At 41.5% G+C, this 14,486-nt stretch overlaps 1 protein-coding gene across 3 annotated transcripts in view; it reads right to left on the bottom strand.

Annotated features, from left to right (window-relative positions):
- The window catches only part of LOC120688389 (sugar transporter ERD6-like 7), a 29,737-nt gene extending 15,570 nt beyond the window's left edge, over positions 1–14,167 (bottom strand). For all 3 annotated transcript variants that reach the window (XR_005681072.1, XM_039970699.1, XM_039970700.1), the window contains exons 1-15: positions 13,753–14,167; positions 13,543–13,605; positions 2,908–2,972; positions 2,488–2,512; positions 2,340–2,399; positions 2,188–2,253; positions 1,920–1,985; positions 1,766–1,841; positions 1,606–1,670; positions 1,126–1,218; positions 968–1,048; positions 740–824; positions 623–666; positions 487–549; positions 349–408 (exon numbers count right to left, since the gene is read on the bottom strand). Coding sequence is in view for 2 of the 3 variants with exons in the window: in XM_039970699.1 (XP_039826633.1) it covers positions 349–408; positions 487–549; positions 623–666; positions 740–824; positions 968–1,048; positions 1,126–1,218; positions 1,606–1,670; positions 1,766–1,841; positions 1,920–1,985; positions 2,188–2,253; positions 2,340–2,399; positions 2,488–2,512; positions 2,908–2,972; positions 13,543–13,605; positions 13,753–14,124 (1,284 nt within the window). In the remaining variant the exon portion in view is untranslated. The remainder of the gene's footprint in view (positions 1–348; positions 409–486; positions 550–622; positions 667–739; positions 825–967; positions 1,049–1,125; positions 1,219–1,605; positions 1,671–1,765; positions 1,842–1,919; positions 1,986–2,187; positions 2,254–2,339; positions 2,400–2,487; positions 2,513–2,907; positions 2,973–13,542; positions 13,606–13,752) is intronic.
- Between the last annotated feature and the right edge of the window lie 319 nt (positions 14,168–14,486).

The following is a 14,486-nucleotide window of genomic DNA, read 5'->3' as shown; positions in this document are numbered from 1 at the left end:
CCAAAATATTCTAACAAAAATTTCTTAATCCTAGCGAAAATTGAACCATTTTCGATGAAATTCCTGCTTTTAAAATAGGGCTTTAGAAATTCAAGGAGCGCAACATTCACAACTGCAGCTATAGACTGCGTGCAAACACACTCTCAAATAACCAACATGGACCAAAGGAATCAAAATAAATTTACAATTGAATGAATCAATAGACAACCACAGAGACAAACTAGAACATGCTATAAAGTTCAACAGTTAACAATATTTTTTTGTAAATACTAATACCATTTAATTGCTAATTTTAGAAATCAAACTGAACTGTTCCTCTGTAAATTGGAACTAAAACGTTTATGTTACCTTAAAATAGAATGAGAGCCTGGTTAGAAAGCAGCCAAGAAATGTTCCAGATGAAGAGACCTAAAAATCAGAAGAATATCACACATCACACTCTATTTTTCCTGTGTGTACGCCAGGTCAGTTTTGGAGTGTCCATACCAAAAGATGAGCTCTTCTTCCACTCCTATCCATGAGAAGGGCCCCAACCAATGTGACTGGAATCTGAAAAAAATGTATTATAGAAAAAAATGCTATGACCAGTTACTTTTATTGAAATAAGTGGCTAATCCTGAACCTGAATAATGCCAATCAAGGTGGTCCCGAGTTTTCCAGAAAACCCTGAAGTTTCAGGAAAGAGAAATTGTGGATACCTCGTTTTGTCAGGCGAAAATAATTTATCTAGTTCATATACCTGCGGAGGAAAAGATATAGCTTGTATAGAAGCCTAAGGCATTTATTCCTCCAAGTTGCTGAAAAATCATCAGACTGACACCAACCTGGGTATCGAAGTTACAGAGTTAGCTCTGAACTTTCACGCTTTCCCAGAAAATAATAGCTTGCACCATTAACTTCTGAACTTTTTCTTTTTACCAGAAAATGATAAGGTCTTTTTAATAAATCAAGTTAATATAATTCTTACCGTGACTGCGTAAATATTTTTTCTCTGAAACAAATCTTGAATCCTTGCCTTAGGTAATCTATGATTTGATTCTATATAACCCTGAATAAAATATTTAGTCTGAATATCATATGGTCCACATTGTTTGATAAATGGAAGTTGTGTTGGGAATAAATAACTTTGATCTCAGTAGCCTCTTCAGAAATGTCATAATCTTCCCCCCTAAACTTCTGTAATGAAGCATGGAACGCTTTCTCTCTCCCTATGTTGGCCTGTAATATCATCAAAGAATAGAGTACAATTAGAAGCTATCGCTTCAGTCAAGGATTTCTTTCACAAAAGAGGCAATATTTTATATTTTTATTATTACTTTGATATATTTCACCATGTGTTGCGATGAGAAACAAATCATGAATGTAACAAAATATTGTTATTATAAGTAAAAATCAACGAGTTCAGAATTTGTAATACACATATCTTTGGAAACAAAGAGAACGGTAAAAATCGCCTGCCACATGATTGCCATCCTTAGATGAAAACCATGGACAATAAAAAATTATGTTATTTACTTCTAACTAGCAAATATATGCAATTAACTAGAAGAAAAATCAACTTTTCACATCACGACCATATTACAGCAAAATCAGTTACCGTCTCACCAGCCACCTTGGAGACTCTGGAATGAAGAAAAGCCCCACAAGCAGGACCGCACAAGGTACTAATCCTGCATGAAATGCTGCATTAGTTTCTCTTGATGCTGGACAACATACATGAAAAGATATAGTTATTCCCTGTATTGGAGGAAAAAATCGTTATTACCTACTACAACCAAAGACCGCCATGAAAGAAGTGCTCCAATAATGTAAGCAGCTGAACACCCTGAACAGATGAACAACTGCATATGCAAAAGTACCCGTATTACTTCTTAAGATTCACTAACAAAAAGAATCACTTCGGCTCCAATTTCTCTAACCTGGTTTGAGGTTGCAAGGCCCCCTCGGATATCCTTTGGTGCTATTTCAGATATAAACACAGGCACCTATTATTATAACCCCAGGATGTGTTAGTGCAGGTAAATAGGATGTTGTTAAATAAAACAAGGTCTTAAGGAAGTTTTTAAAGCTGTGTACAAACTTTTGCTGTTTCCCAGAGGCTGGAACATGTGTTCATTGTCTAAACAAAGTTTTAGAAAAATGAAAATTCAGGTGCATATTGAGAACAAACCAACTATATGTGCTCACCACATAGGAAAGAACCCCGGTACAGTAGCCCAACAGAACCCTTCCGACATAGAGCATCATAGCATCCTTCATGTCATTCCAGGCAAAGCATTATAGATTTGTAGCTAGAAAATAACATATGAAGAAATAGAATAGCTGATGGTGGAGCATACCTTGGCAAAATATACAGTAATCCAACCAAAAATGCCTACAACTGCCGCAAACCTCATGGTCTGTGATAAATGCGAATGGAAGTGATATCATGAGGATGAAAATGAGCAACCACGTGAGTTATCCCGACCAGCAGTTGAATTACTTCACCATTTTGCGTCCAAGCACGTCTGCCGTATTTGCCCAGATTCCTCTATTTGTGACCTACGCAGCCTAGGCAGGCAGCGAGTCTGCCGAGTGCACACTTCGACACCTTTGTCTTGCTTTGCTGTTGGCAGCTATGGAAGAGAAGGAACGGGATTGTTTTCCGCCAGGAGGACATGCCCCTTGCACACCTCTTACATATGTGCAAACTGGAAGCCCGAGCGTGGAGTTGCAGACTGCCACGAGACGATGCGGTCGTCAGCGACCAATGGTGCTCAGTTTTTTCTTTGGCAATGTAAAACCATTAGAAAACCCGTGTACTTACAAACAATCAGGCTGTTTATGGGCCACTGTTATGAATGAATGAAATCAGGTGGGGGACTCTCTCCCTCTCCGTTGACCCCTCAAAAAAAAAGCACGTCTGCCAGACAGCCGCTAGTCAGAGCACCAATCATTGCTCCAATCGTCAAGACAGATGCAAAGATACCAAACTACAAGGTGACATGAATCAAAATGATTTGTTGAAACCAACAGATCGGCCTTCTGTCCAACATTATATTTTGTAGACAAAAATCCAAATTCGAGAAATAAAGAAGACAAGTTCAAAGGGATCAGTAGCTTGGTTACATTTTAGATCATAATACCTAGCTACTTCATCAACCAAACTCTTGTGAGATAGTCAAAATAAATTCATATTAAGCTTTGATCAAATGAAATGGCTTCTGTTTCTCTGCTACTATGGACCCACAGCCAAGATAGAGGCAATAATCACTACTACAAAAACGTTGATTTGTCCCGGTTGGGAAACCCCTGTTGTCCCGGTTTCCCAACCGGGAACGCCAGTCCGGGACAAAAGGGGGTGTTCTTTTGTCCCGGGTCTAGCAACCGGGACAAAAGGTGCTGCCAGCGCCCACGTGGCTGATGCACCCTTTTGTCCCGGTTGGTGTTACCAACCGGGACAAAAGGTCCCTTTTTCATGTTTTCCTTTTCTCAATTCCTTTTCTATTTCAATTATACTTTTGCATTTCAATTAAACTTATGTATGGGAATTCAGTGTGTATGATCTCCACTAATATATACATATATATAGTTACTTATATAATATTTGACCTAGATAGTTTTCATATATAAATTAATTCACTTATATATATATGTATACACATATCTATACATGTGAATTCCTTTACATATGAAAATGTCTAGGACCAATATTATATAAATATATATATACACATATATATTATTGGAGTGCTTATATATAATACATACATACTCCATCATATTTGCATAGGTATATTCGTTCTTAATTACATAGGTATATTCGTTCTTAATTACATAGTAGAATTCGCCTTTTGGAAATTTAATACATACATACATACTCATAAATAGAAATTTAATACATAGACACACATATATATTTACATAGGTATATTCGTTCTTAATTACATATATACGCGTATATTGTCATATTTGCTATGATTGTCAATATTAGATATTCCATCATAGTAGAATTCGCCTTTTGGATCGAGGACTTGCTCAACAATAAATCCGGAGAATTGTTCTTGAATCGCCATAATCTTTTCCTCCGGTATGAGTTTATCGCGCATCTCCCCGACCTATGGAAAAAGGGGATAATTAATTTTGTCTAAATAAAATACGAGTTCAAATATTAACAAGTTTTTTACATACTTCCTCCTCCCAATCGGTCCAGCCCTTTGGAGGACCTACCAGACCATGGATGTTCTCGCACACATAGTATGCGCACAATACAGTGCCTGGTTTCTGCCTCATACACTTTAAGAGAGAAGAAATTATCAGGTATTTACATGAATATATAATAAAACTAATGAATCGTGCAACGAATCATCCAAGTGCGTACCGAAAAATCTGTCTTGATCTTCAATTCCTTGTCAAATTTGTCTGGATGATTTTTAGCGAATTCTTTCCAAACCCTGTGCATGATTAGAACAATTATAGTCAAGTAACAAAGTGATTCAAATTATCAGTCATCGACGGAGTAGTGGTAGAATTACTTTTTCATCATGTTAAGAAGATTTTTCGTATTGTTCTGGAGGTCTCCTCAATGAGTCCATAACCACGAGTAGGCTCTTCTCGGGAATTATGACAATTAGGACAAAGTGTTCACTGCAAGATTATACGAAGGCAGTTCTTGGTAGTTAAGGTTTAAACAATTCGATTACAGAATAAAAAGAGTTAGACGGAAGGAATCACTCACGCAAAGTTGTAAGGAAACAATATCATTTGCTTGTTGTGATGAACGCTTATGTACTTGAACAAGTTTTGGAATATCTTATCGGAATTGTCACGTAGAAGCCTCCAATTACAAGTAATTGGGTCGATGAAGCCGAGGTGAGAGTATCCCTTTCTTCTGCAAGTATGTATCTCCATTCTACATGATACCGAATAAATCAAGAGATCAGTATGTTGAGATCATGCAAAACAATACGTAAGGATTGTAAAATACATACAGAACCCACAAGCCGACCATAGAGATGTCGAGGGCCTCCTGATGGAACAGTTGGTAAATTTCTTCACAGTTTATCCATATAATGGCCTCCCCCCGTAAGAAATCGTCATCTTTAATCTTTGCGCCCTGCATGAAGATGCAATCGGCCATCGCACGCATGTAGTGCTGGTGCAGCTTATACATTTGCGTTGGAAGCACAGACACTACTTCGGGGGGTACAAGAGTTTTTCTTCGGATTCAGCTGGAACCGTGAAGTTTTTCTTAAGCTCCCGCCAGCACCATTCTTTTTCTCTTTCGGGTACCGCATCCCGTTCCTCGCTTGGATGGTAAGCTTTCTAGAGCCTGAAGCTGATCGGGATGTGGTCCCTGATAATACATCCGGATTGTCTTATGAATTTTTTGGCGGCAGCTTCTGGAGCGATCGGTTCGCCATCTGGACCAACTTCCGTTATAATGAACCGCTCTTCTAGTTTTTTTGTTGGGCCTCGCTTCGTCTTTTTCTGCTGCGACGATGATCCAGACGGCTATAAAAAAAACATTCATAGTATTCATATAGATTCAGATGAAAATATGATTGTCACTATAAATAAGTATAGTTGTGATATGTACATTAGCACTTTGTTCAGCAGCAGCGTCATCCTGAATAGATGGTGGCTCAATTCCATCACCGGACATATTCAAATATATGTCGGTATTGCTGCCATCATCAGCTTGTTCAGGGACATCTCCTTGACCTTCGCCAATCATATTCAACAGGAACTGTTCGTCTTCCGCGTCTGTGTGTCGCGGGTCCATCGTAACTAAAATATGAATACAAATAAAACCCTTAAAAAAATTCTCTAAATAATCCACATATTTGCGAGCATTTGACTAAGTACCGATCGATGGACGAGGTCGAGTAATATTCTCTAAGTAATTCAAGAAATAAACTTGAAATCATCTATATATGAAATATTCTAGACGGTTTTTTCACTAAGTAAAGATCGATGGATGAAGTCAAGAAATATTCTCTAAGTAATTCAAGAAATATACATGAAATATTTAAAAGAAATTTAAACTCACTTTACACATACATACATTCATACATTTCGAGAATTTGTAAATATACCTTTATTTACACAACAAATTATGATTTTACTCTAAACAACAAATTATGATTTCACTCTAAATAACATGAACTCTAAATAATATAATTTCAAAAGTAATTAACACCCTATTTGTCATCAAAATTAAACAAATTAACAAATAATATATATTTTACAACATAATTTCTAAACAAATAATCTATATTTTCAAATTTAAACAAATAATCCATATTTAAACTAATTTCTAAACTAATTTAAACAAATAATTGGGCTCGCACAGGCGAAGGCGGGGCGAGCCGGAGGACGCGGGCTCTGGGCGGCGGCGTGAGGTCGGCGGCGCTCGGGGACGTTGGGCTCGCGCGGCGGGGTCCGGGCCGGGATGGCGGACGTTAGGAGTTCTCTGTAAATTAACATATCTATAGAAACTAATTAATCAACACTAAACACAATCTAAATTTTTGCAGGGGTAAAGAGGTCATTTCGCCATCATGGATATTTTTCCTCCATAGATCTTACTCTAACAAATCTAACAAAATGTATTTCATATTTTTCCCATTTTCCTTTGATTTTATACGGATTTTACAAGCTTCAGCCGAAATCAATCAACAAATAAAGAAAAATCCCCCCTACTCCCTCCACTGACCAGCGGGCCCCGATGGTCAGTGGTAGGGCGTCTTCCCCGCCCAGCCACGCACAGCGCGGTGGCGGTACCGCGCCAGGCGCGGGGAGAAGGGACCCGCGGCGGCAGTTGGCCGGCGGCGGTCCGCGCGGCGGCTGGCTGGCGGCGGCCCGGTGGGGCCCGCGCGCGCGCCGTGGCGGCGGGGTGGACGGCGACGGCGTGCCCTAGCGGCGGCGCAAAGCAGGGGAGGCGCGGCATGGCTGTCCCGGCGGCGATGGGGCCAGGCGGCGGTGGCGCGAAGCGGTGCGAGCACCAGTACGGGCGTGCGGCTCCGGTGCTCGCGGTAGCGTGGCGGGGGGGCAGCGCAAGCAGGACGCGCAGCGTGCGGTGGCGGCGAATAGCTCGGCTGGCGGTGGCTTACCGGTGAGTGGCCTGGCGGGGTCGTCGTCCAAGGCGGCCGGGGCGTGGAGGCGGCGGAGCTCGGGCGGCGCTCGGGGACGGCGGCGGAGCAGGGGGCGCTATGGGCGAGACGACGGCGGCGCTGCGCAGATCAGGACGACGGCGGCGAGGAGGATCGATGGCGCAGAGAAGGCTAAGTGTTTCAAAAGGGGGAGAGGGGAAGAAATATATGGGGAGGCGGGCTTTTGTCCCGGGTGGAGCCACGACCCGGGACAAAAGGCCCTTTTGTCCCGGGTGGTGGCTCCACCCGGGACAAAAGGGGGGGTCTTTTGTCCCGGGTGAAGCCACCACCCGGGACAAAAGGGCCTTTTGTCCCGGGTCGTGGCTCCACCCGGGACAAAAGGTATTTTTGGCGGGCCGGGAAAATTCCCAGCCCGCGGCCCACCTTTAGTCCCGGGTGGATCTACCACCCGGGACAAAAGGGGCCCGTTTTCCCTCGTTCCCGCCTAATCTTATATTTGTTTTTGTTTCTTTTTACTTCTCTTTTAAAATTGGCTTTCATTTGTTAATTCAGTTAATAAAATTATGATTCCAAAAATTATGGAACAAAATTTCTTATCTCTATATAAACTTGATACACGCAACAAAAATAATTAATTTGCATTCAAGTGATTGGGTTCAATGAAATATCTAACTTTTTTGAAATCATATTTGTTATTTTGACCATGTAAAAAAATATATTAGGTGAACAAATTTTTTCAAACTGTTGCTTTTCGACAGAAAGTGGATTCTATCACGATATTAACATTTAAAAAGTGAATTTTAGATAAAATTAAGCAATTTCATGATATTAATGAGTAGTGTGTGAGTTTGAGAGATAGTTTGTGTTAGTGAGATTGTGTGTGTTAGTGAGAGAGTATAGTGTGTTAATGTGGATGTAATTTCATGAAATAAATAAAATTAGTTGAGTAATCCATTATTGAATGAAAATTATAATTGAGTCTGATAATTAAGTGAAAATTATATAAAATAATATATATAACACATAAAGTATAATTGTACAGTACATATATAATAAAAGTATTCGAATTGCGATTATGTTTTTATACAATAATATAAAATGATTCAAGTACATGAAGGATTAGCGGTAACAGACTTTCTCTTCACAAATGTCCCTTGATTATGATCACGGCGCAAGTATGGAGCATCATCATTGGCTAGCAGGATGCATGGATCAGCATTTACTTCGAAAGGTGGAATGACAACAAAATTATTATATTCTTCTGACAAGTCTGTCTTGTCCTCCACTCCAACGATGTTTCTATTTCCTGATAGAACTATGTGTCGCTTAGGCTCATCCTTTTGCTTGTTTATCCCCTTCTTTGGCTTGCTGGACATGTCCTTAATGTAGAAAACCTGAGCGACATCCTGGGCTAGGACAAATGGCTCGTCTCTATACCCAAGATTGTTGAGATCAACTATTGTCATCCCATACTCATCTTTTGTTACCCCTCCTCCAGATAGCTTAACCCATTGGCAACGAAATAGAGGCACCTTGAAATTGGGATCGTAATCCAGCTCCCATATCTCTTCAATGTAGCCGTAATATGTGTCTTTTTTTCCATTATTGTCTGTGGCATCCATACGAACACCGCTGTTTTGGTTGGTACTCTTTTTATCTTGGGTTATCGTATAAAATGTGTTTCCATTTATCTCGTACCCTTGGTATGTTAAGATATTCCAAGATGGTCCCCTAGCCAATAAGAACAGTTGTTCACTTATATCCATGTTATGCATTAGATGCTTCCGCAACCAGCTGCAGAAAGTGTTCATGTGCTCACGTGTAATCCATCCCTCAGACTTTTCCGGGAAATTGGAGAGCAGAATTTTCTTGTGTTCCTCGATATATGGGTCAACCAAGGATGATTGTTGAAGAACCGTATAATGTGCTTTCTTGAATGAGAAACCATCTGTACAGACATAAGATTTCTTTCCTAATATACCCTTTCCAGTTAGTCTCCCCTCGTATCGCGATTCAGGGACTCCAATCGGTTTAAGGTCATCAATAAAGTCAACACAAAAGTCAATGACCTCCTCAGTTCCGTAGGCACTGGCGATGCTTCCATCTGGACGAGCTATATTACGAACACATTTCTTGAGTACCCCCATGAACCTTTCGAATGGGAACATATTGTGTAGAAATACTGGTCCGATGATATCAATCTCTTTGACAAGGTGCACTAGAAGATGTGTCATGATGTTGAAGAAAGATGGTGGAAATATCAGCTCAAAGCCAACAAGACATTGCACCACATCGTTTTGCAGCTTTATCAAATTCTCCGGGTCAATTATCTTCTGAGAAACTGCGTTGAGGAAGGCACATATCTTCACGATGGTTAACCAGACGTTATCAGACAGAATCCCCCGCAGCACAACCGGAAGAAGTTCGGTCATAAGCACATGACAGTCATGGGACTTGAGATTTGTAAATTTCTTCTCTGCCAAATTTAAGATTCCTTTTATATTGGATGAGTATCCAGATGGAACCTTTATACTGCTCAAGCAGTCAAACATGGTTTCTTTCTCTTCCTTGCTAAGAGTATAGCTGGCAGGACTTAAGTATTGTCGTCCATTATCTCGCTGTTGTGGATGTAAGGCATCTCGTTCTTCCATACGTTGCAATTCTTGACGTGCTTCTACTGTATCTTTTGTCTTTCCGTACACTCCCAAGAATGCTATCAGGTTGACGCAAAAATTCTTCGTGAGGTGCATCACATCAATTGCATGACGAACATCTAAGACTTCCCAATATGGTAGCTCCCAAAATATAGATTTCTTCTTCCACATGGGCGCCATTCCGTTTTCGTTGGCTACCAGATCCCTTTCCAAAAATAACTTCTAGATCTTTCACCATGTTGAAGACGTCTTTACCACTACGGTGCATCGGTTTTGTTCGGTGGTCCGCTTGGCCTTTGAAATGCTTGCCCTTCTTTCATACCGCATGCCTGATGGGAAAAAACCGACGATGACCCATGTATTCAACTTTCTTACAGTGAGTCAACCATATATTATCGGTATCATCTAAATAGTGTGTGCATGCTTTGTATCCCTTGTTCGAATGTCCTGACAAGTTACTAAGAGCAGGCCAGTCATTGATCGTTACGAACAGCAATGCTCGTAGGTTGAAGTTTTCCTGTTTGTATTCATCCCACATCCGTACATCTTCATCACCCCAGAGCAATAAGAGTTCTTCGACCAATGGTCTTAGATACACATCAATGTCATTTCTGGGCTGCTTTGGACCCTGGATAAGCACTGGCATCATGATGAACTTTCGTTTTATGCAGAGCCATGGTGGAAGATTGTACAGACAAAGAGTCACAGGCCAAGTTCTATGACCACTGCTCATCTCACCAAAAGAATTCATGCCATCCGTACTCAAACCGAACTTTATGTTTCTCGCATCCAAATCAAATTCAGGGTACGTTCTATCTATTTTTCTCCACTGCGACCCATCAGCGGGGTGTTTCAACATCGAGTCTTTCTTGCGTTCCTCTTTGTGCCATCGCATCAACTTAGCATTATCTTTATTTCTAAACAGACGCTTCAAACGTGGTATTATATGCGAATACCACATGACCTTCGCAGGAACTCTCTTCCAGGGAGGCTCCCCCTCGACATCTCCAGGATCATCTTTTCTAATCTTGTAACGCAATGCACTGCATACGGGACATGCATCCAAATTCTCGTACTCGCCTCGGTAGAGGATGCAGTCGTTGGGGCATGCATGTATCTTTTGCACTTCCAGTCCTAAAGGGCAAACAAGTTTTTTGGCTTTATACGTTGTGGCAGGCAATTCGTTGTCCTTAGGAAGCATTTTTTAACAAGTTTGAGTAATTCACCAAATCTCTTGTCGGATACACCATTTGTCGCCTTCCATTGCAGCAACTCCAAGGTGGTGTCAAGTTTCTTCAATCCATTTTGACAATCTGGGTACAACAACTTATGGTGGTCCTCTAACAACTTCTGGAACTTCAACCTCGTCGTTTCACTCTCACAGTCTTCCTGCACATTGTGCAATGCCTGCCCCAGATCGTCGCTGGGATCATTTTCTGCTACATCTACTTTGGGCTCTTCCATGAGAATATCGTCATCGAATGCACCGATTCCAGCATTCCCGGGAAAGTGGTCGTCAAAATCTTCTTCTTCATTGTCTTCCATGGTAACCCCCTGTTCTCCGTGCTTCGTCCAACAAACATACTTCTCCATGAAACCATTTGCGAAAATGTGGCTGTGTAGGATTCTTGAAGATGAGTAATCCTTGTTATTGTTGCAATGAACACACGGGCAGCACATAAAATCATTCTGCTTGTTTGCCTCAGCCACAGACAAAAAAATAATGCAGGCCATCAATGAATTCTTTCGAACGTCGGTCAGCATTGTACATCCATTGCTAGTCCATCTGTATTTTAAATAAATCGATTTGAATTCTTTACACGTATCGAATAAATAAAATATATCAAACCTAAATTAAACTAAATGTAACATAACATGAATAATTAAAAGATATGCAATATCCATCATACATCTTGATTAATTAAAAGGAGTACTTAATCCATTACAGAACTTAACAAAGGAGTATTATACATGAAACTTAAAAATTCGGTCAACAACACATAGGTTTTCAACCGTCTTTGCGTTGGAACGCAGAATGCTCTAACAGATTTCTTGCTGGTGCAGAAGAAGATGGCGGAGCTGAAACCTCCGAGTTTGGTGGTGACGAACCGTAACGCCGCAATAAATCCTCAAGATCAAACGGAGGTTCCTCGCCCCTTGCCATGCATTCTCTATATTCTTTTTCCAAATAACGGAGCGCTGCCCTATGAAAAGCACTAGGTTTTTTGGACCGACGACCTACTCGAGTTGTGCCTTTCTCTCCAGAAGGACAACGATCACCCCCACCGGCGCCACTCCCTTCGGCTGCTGAAGCCATATTTTACTGAAAAATACCTTTATTTTCACAAAATTATAAATTCTTACCATTACAATGCAAAAATTATTTACTATTACAATTACAATGATCAGATTAATAACTCTTGCAAATAACAATGAAATCATATAAAAAGACGAAATGTATCATTAATCCTCAAGAAATCTCTAATTAATTGAAAGAAATCTCTATAACTTCTAATTACTTTGACACCCTTCAGTTCCAGGAGTACACTCTTTTCAATATCCAGAAACCCTCTAGAAGAAAAATAAACCTTTATTTCTAAAAATGTATATGTCAGTAACCTCAACCCTGCGGTGATGACACTGCCTTTCGGGGGGACACGGTGCGGTACAAGGATGTCACCAATCGGCCAGTCGCAGCACCAACATTTACGATTAATAGGCACAGCACTTGGCACAGGCGGCATGCTCGTTGATATGCTCTTAGTACAACAACGGGCATGCTGACTGCGTCAAATGCTGTCTTCTTATTAATCGGAAGTGCTGGTGATGCGACCAACCGATTTGCGACGTCCTTATAGCGCATCGTGTATCCCCGAAAGGTAGTGCCATCACCGTTGGATGGAGATTAACGATGTATACTTATTTCGAAATAAAGATTTTTTTTAGCTTCTAGATGGTTTCAATGTGAGCCTGATTAAATACATCACTAGAGTGCCAAAATAATCCATTCATAATACAAAAATTCTAATATACTCATTTCATTAATTCATTCATAAATAAAAAATCAACTATCCACAATATAGTCATATATACAAGTACATCACATGAAGTGTCTACACTCATTCTAAAAATTTCTACTATCCACATACTCATATAAATCTAAAAGAAAATCACACCTACATATGCAATCTAGCTAGCTAAATGTCCAAGAAATGAGCTAGCTACACATTTTCTCTATTTCAAAAGCATGAAATGAGCTATACAAGCCAAGGAAGAAGAGAAAAACAAGCCCCAAACCTTTAGCGCCGATGGATGGACGGGGAATCAAAGATCTTCACAAATGTGGTGAAGAAATGAGCAAGAACTCCTCTATCCCGAGCCAAAAACAGCGAGAAAACAAGTAAGCTGAATGGCTCGGCGGGGGAGAAGGAAGGGGATAAGGGGCCCAAGGTCTTGTGTCCCGGTTGGAGTCACCAACCGGGACAAAAGGGGGGGACTTTTGTCCCGGTTGGTAGTTCCAACCGGGACAAAAGGCTACGCGGGCCTTTTGTCCCGATTGGAACCACCAACCGGGACAAAAAAAGCCCCCTTTTGTCCCGGTTGGTGTCTCCAACCGGGACAAAAGGCCGCTGTCCCCCGCTGACCCGGCTAGTCGTTGGACCCGGGACAAAAACCACCTATTGTCTCGGGCCCAAAGGCTACCGGGATAAATGGCTTAGAACAAAGGTCTGTTTTGTAGTAGTGAATAATATCCGTGGTCCTGAGGAGGATGTGTATGCCAAGTGCCAACTTACCTCGGAGTTAGACAATCCAATGTCGCTCACAATTCCAGCTTGAGCAGGTGCAGAATACCCGACCTGCAAAGCATGCCGATCAAACCACATTGGAAACGAATCAATAACGGCAGGTTAAAATTTTATCCACTGGAAGCATGCTTTGTGGAATTAATAAACAAAAGTATATGCAGTTACATGGCTTATGGCTTAATCAGAGTAAGTTCTCACACAGGTGCCGAACTCGAAGGAGCCGCACACGACCACCGCGGTGGCGAGCAAGACCATCCACAGCGACCCCTGCGCCTCGCTGCCTCTGTACGGCGCCTCCCCTGCCGCTGCCGCTGCCGCCGCCGCCGCCGTAGGAGTGGCTCCGCTCGCGCCACTGCATCCGGTAGGCGCTGGTGGCGGCAGCCACCGCGCACCCCGCATCTCCAGCGGAGCTCCGGGGCCATCGCCCCGTCTGGCAGCTGGGCCCTGCCAACGCCGGCGGCAGTGGGAGGATAGGGAAGCGGCGGTGTGGCGGCGGAGTCGCAGCGCCGGTGCTACGGCGGACGAAGGGAGCGTTGCAGCCATACGTGGCGGAGGAGCAGGGAGCGCCATGTGATGGCTCGCGCCACACCTTTTTTGGGCAAAAAATCTTTCCTAGCTAGGTCGATATCCTCTTCCGTCAAAGAAAGTCGTGTGCTGAGTCAAGTTAGTGTGTCAAGTGTTTGGTTTAGACAGTACTCCCTCGTAAAATACAAGTTATTCTTTTTTTTGCGGGTGACAAATACAAGTTATTCTGAAAATTTTAGAACAGAATAATAAGAAAGTAAAACACATATTTATCCTTATTTATTATTTATAATTAGCAATAATTAATTTTTACATGCACATACATTTCTAAATACAGTAAAAGACTTGTTTTTTAAAATAAATTTTGAATCCTAAAGTGACTTGCATGGCCGGCTCAAAAGCATGGG

Source organism: Panicum virgatum, chromosome 9N (genome assembly GCF_016808335.1).
Source record: "Panicum virgatum strain AP13 chromosome 9N, P.virgatum_v5, whole genome shotgun sequence".
NCBI lineage: Eukaryota > Viridiplantae > Streptophyta > Magnoliopsida > Poales > Poaceae > Panicum > Panicum virgatum.
This window is presented reverse-complemented; position numbering and strand designations above follow the sequence as displayed.